We start from the raw sequence: 4,663 nt of genomic DNA on the forward strand, positions 1-4,663 counted from the left end.
GAAGTCCTTATTGGGAATATGAAGTCCTTATTGGGAATATGAAGTCTTTATTGGGAATATGAAGTCCTTATTGGGAATATGAAGTATGAAGTCTCTATTGGGAATATGAAGTCTCTATTGGGAATATGAAGTCCTTATGGGGAATATTAAGTCTTTATTGGGAATATGAAGTCTTTATTGGGAATATGAAGTCTTTATTGGGAGTAGTAAGTCCTTATTGGGAATATGAAGTATTTATGGGGAATATGAAGTCCTTATGGGGAATATGAAGTCCTTATTGGGAATATGCAGTCTTTATTGGGAATATGAAGTCCTTATGGGGAATATGAAGTCCTTATGGGGAATATGATGCTACATGGAAATGGCAGCATGTCTGTTAACATTAAAGCATATATTAATGTTATACATAGTGTGCTCATAGGCAAGTATATTACATTCCTTCAAAGAGACTTTTTGTGCTGTCTCAGGATTATTGACCTCGTTGTTACGCCATCTGGACCACTCCTGACCTTCAGCAAACTCCTCCCCTTTTTTAGATGGTGAATGAGCTGAAGGCGGGCTGGTTGTGAAGGTGCTGGACTCGTTCCCCCCGAAGCCCCGAGCCGGATTCAGCATGGCGGCGGGAGTAGCGGCGTGGCTTCCCTTCGCCCGGGCGGCGGCCATCGGCTGGATGCCCGTGGCCAACCTGCCCATGCCAGTGGCGCCCGGCGAGAAGAACAAGCGCCAGGACGAGATGATTATCCTCAACGTCAGCGGCCGGCGCTACGAGACCTGGAGGAACACGCTGGACCGCTACCCGGACACCCTGCTGGGGAGCTCGGAGAAGGAGTTCTTCTACAACGAGGAGACCAAAGAGTACTTCTTCGACCGAGACCCAGACGTCTTCCGCAGCGTGCTCAACTTCTACCGCACGGGGAAGCTGCACTACCCTCGCTACGAGTGTATCTGCTCCTACGATGAGGAGCTGGCCTTCTTCGGCATCATCTCTGAGATCATCGGCGACTGCTGCTACGAGGAGTACAAGGACCGGAAGAGGGAGAACCAGGAGCGACTGATGGACGACCAGGAGGACAAGAAGGACGCCAAGCCGCCCAACATGACCTTCCGGGAGAGCATGTGGCGGGCGTTCGAGAATCCGCACACGTCCACCATGGCGCTGGTCTTCTACTACGTCACGGGCTTCTTCATCGCCATCTCCGTCATCACCAACGTGGTGGAGACGGTGCCCTGCGGCACGGCGTGCCGTGCGGCGAGCGCTACACCGTGGCCTTCTTCTGCATGGACACGGCCTGCGTCATGATCTTCACGGTGGAGTACCTGATGCGCCTGTACGCCGCGCCCTGCCGCTACCGCTTCATGCGGTCCGTCATGAGCGTCATCGACGTGGTGGCCATCTTGCCGTACTACATCGGGCTGGTGATGACGGACAACGAGGACGTGAGCGGCGCCTTCGTCACGCTGCGCGTTTTCCGCGTCTTCCGCATCTTCAAGTTCTCGCGGCACTCGCAGGGCCTTCGGATCCTCGGCTACACGCTGAAGAGCTGCGCCTCGGAGCTGGGCTTCCTGCTCTTCAGCCTCACCATGGCCATCATCATCTTCGCCACCGTCATGTTCTACGCAGAGAAGGGATCCAGCTCCTCCAAGTTCACCAGCATCCCCGCCTCCTTCTGGTACACCATCGTCACCATGACCACGCTGGGGTAGGTGTGTGAGTGTATGTGTGTGTCTGTGTGTGTGTGTGTGTGTGTCTGTGTGTGTATGTGTGAGTGTGTCTGTGTGTGTCTGTGTGTGTGTGTTTATGGTCTGGGCCGCCGTTTGCCAAGACGTGTTTTACAAACTCAATAAGAGACGACAGAGAAACGGCACGTGTTGCATCCTGTTTATTTGTTCTTCTGGGGAAAAGCCGGTCGGTCCCGTTGGGTCGGTCTCGTTGGGTCGGTCCTGTGGGTCGGTCCCGTTGGGTCGGTCCCGTTGGGTTGGCCCTGTAGGTCGGGTCTGTGGGTCGGTCCTGTTGGGTCGGTCCCGTTGGGTCGGTGTGAATGGTTGATAATCTGATGTGGCTCCTTCATGGTAGCTCCTCATCAGTGGGTGAATGATGTCATTTAGTGTTAAAGTGCTTTGAGTGGTCGAAGACTAGAAGAGAGATGTACAAGTACGGGTCCATTTACCAAATTACACATGCCCTGCGGTGAGCCATCAGGATGAGCTGAAATGGTGACTTTGCATTCTGTTCTGAGAGCCCTCCTCCTCCTCCTCCTTCTTCCCCCTTTCCCTCCCTCTTTGCGAGTTAGACTAGTTCCCAGCCTTGAGGATTCAGAGCCTCTCAGTGGCTCCAGAAGAGTGAAGTGTTTAAACTAAACTCAAAACAAAAACATGCACTTTATTAATCCCCTTGGGGAAATTATTCTCTGCATTTGACCCATCCCTGGTTAGGGAGCAGTGGGCAGCCCTTTGGGGCGCCTGAGGAGCAGTTGGGGGTTGGGTGTCTTGCTCAGGGACACTTTGACATGTGAGCTATGGGGGCACTGGGGATCGAACCGGGTACCTTGCTGTTTCAGGACAACCACTCATCCCCCTGAGCAGCGCTCTCTGAAGCTGGGACACGACGCCACTTCCTGCAAACGAGAACAATGACTACGTTTACATGCAACACATATTTAAGTTTTTAATTACCCCCCACCCCGCCAATATTCCTACTAATCTGTTTACCTGGTTAATGAGAGTAAATATTCCACTAATATCCCTGTTAACGTGCAACCGTGCATAATCTGGTTCACATCTCAGCCTGGCTCTTTCATTCCTGATGGCGTTGTTGTTACTGGAATAAGCTGTTAACAAGACTCGGATCACACATGGAATAATAGTGAACAACCTCTGGTTGTATGGAAGTCTATGCTTCATGTGTTAAAGCTGCATTCTCTCTCCTGACCACCAGGGGGCGACTCCTCTGGTTGTATAGAAGTCTATGCTTCATGTGTTAAAGCTGCATTCTCTCTCCTGACCACCAGGGGGCGACTCCTCTGGTTGTATAGAAGTCTATGCTTCATGTGTTAAAGCTGCATTCTCTCTCCTGACCACCAGGGGGCGACTCCTCTGGTTGTATAGAAGTCTATACTTCATGTGTTTAAGCTGCATTCTCTCTCCTGACCACCAGGGGGCGACTCCTCTGGTTGTATAGAAGTCTATGCTTCATGTGTTGAAGCTGCATTCTCTCTCCTGACCACCAGGGGGGTGACTCCTCTGGTTGTATAGAAGTCTATGCTTCCTTTGTTGAAGCTGCATTCTCTCTACTCTCCATGTATATGGCTAGAAGACATTGATTATCATGAACTTTCAGCAGCGGCACTCATAATTCTGCCGAATGAATGAATGAACGAACTAATGAATGAACGAACGAATGAATGAAAGAATGAATGATCGGCGAATGGATAGATGATCGAATGAATTAACAAATGAATGAATGAACATATGAATGAATGAAAGAATGGATGCATGAAGTAACAAATGAATGAATGAACGAACGAATGAATGATCGGACGAATGAATGAATTAACAAATTAATTAGCGAATGAATGAATGAATGGAAGAATTGATGAATGAACGAACGAATAAACAAATGCATGAATGAATGAGTGAAATAATGAATGATCGGACGAATGAATGAATGAACCAATGAATGAAAGAATGGATGAATGAACAAATGGATGAACAAATGAATGAATGAACAAATGAATGAACAAATGAATGAACGAACGAACGAATGAATGAATGAACGAACAAATGAATGATCGGACGAACAAATGAATGAACGAACGAATGATCGGACGAATTAATGAATTAACGAATTAATGAATGAATGAATGGAAGAATGGAAGAATTGATGAATGGATGAATGAATGAATGATCGGATGAATGAATGAATGAACGAATGAACAAATGCATGCATGAATGAATGAAAGAATGAATGATCGGACGAATGATTAAATGAACAAATGAATGAATTAATGAAAGGGAGTTCTAAGTGTGGAGTGTTTCAGGTTTCAATGCAACAGGTAGAGATGATTATTGTTATTACCTCCTAGTGTTCCGCTGGCCCGCCCACGGGTCGTACACGTACACTGTACACTTGAGACGATCGCTATTAATAGTTCGATGCTACGAGGGCAGTGCGTTAGGAAGCTACGATTCTCTAGATTCTAATTATTTTAACCATTTCAAGATTGGACCACCACAGCAGCTACGGTCAACGTTAAGGTCAGACAACAACAACAAACAAACAATATCAAGATCTTCCAGTTTACTTTGGGTATACCTGGATAGGCATTTAGGCAAATCTTACAGGAACGCTCTTTTGTTTTCAATAGTCACTGAATAGTCACACACACACACACACACACACACACACACACACACACACACACACACACACACACACACACACTCAGTTGTGTGAGTCAGATCGAGACCTGAGACCTGAGACGGCCCAGACCGGCCTCCTGTCGCGTTTGCAGCTGGATTAGGGGAGTGTGTGTGTGTGTGTGTGTGTGTGTGTGTGTGTGTGTGTGTGTGTGTGTGTGTGTGTGTGTGTGCGCGCGTGTGTGTGTGTGTGTGCGTGTGTGTAGAGGGCAGTTGTTGAGCTTGGCCTCATCAATAACACAGAAGT

General features: G+C 48.1%; 1 protein-coding gene across 1 annotated transcript in view; it reads left to right on the forward strand.

Moving 5' to 3' along the window:
• Positions 1 to 613: 613 nt before the first annotated feature.
• Positions 614 to 4,663, forward strand: part of kcnd3 (potassium voltage-gated channel, Shal-related subfamily, member 3) — a gene marked incomplete at both ends in the record, with an annotated part of 64,328 nt that continues 60,278 nt past the window's right edge. The window contains 2 exon segments of the mRNA XM_079226632.1: positions 614 to 1,234; positions 1,237 to 1,700. Coding sequence (XP_079082758.1) covers positions 614 to 1,234; positions 1,237 to 1,700 — 1,085 coding nt within the window.

This window comes from Taurulus bubalis (genome assembly GCF_910589615.1).
Source record: "Taurulus bubalis genome assembly, chromosome: 11".
NCBI classification, from domain to species: domain Eukaryota; kingdom Metazoa; phylum Chordata; class Actinopteri; order Perciformes; family Cottidae; genus Taurulus; species Taurulus bubalis.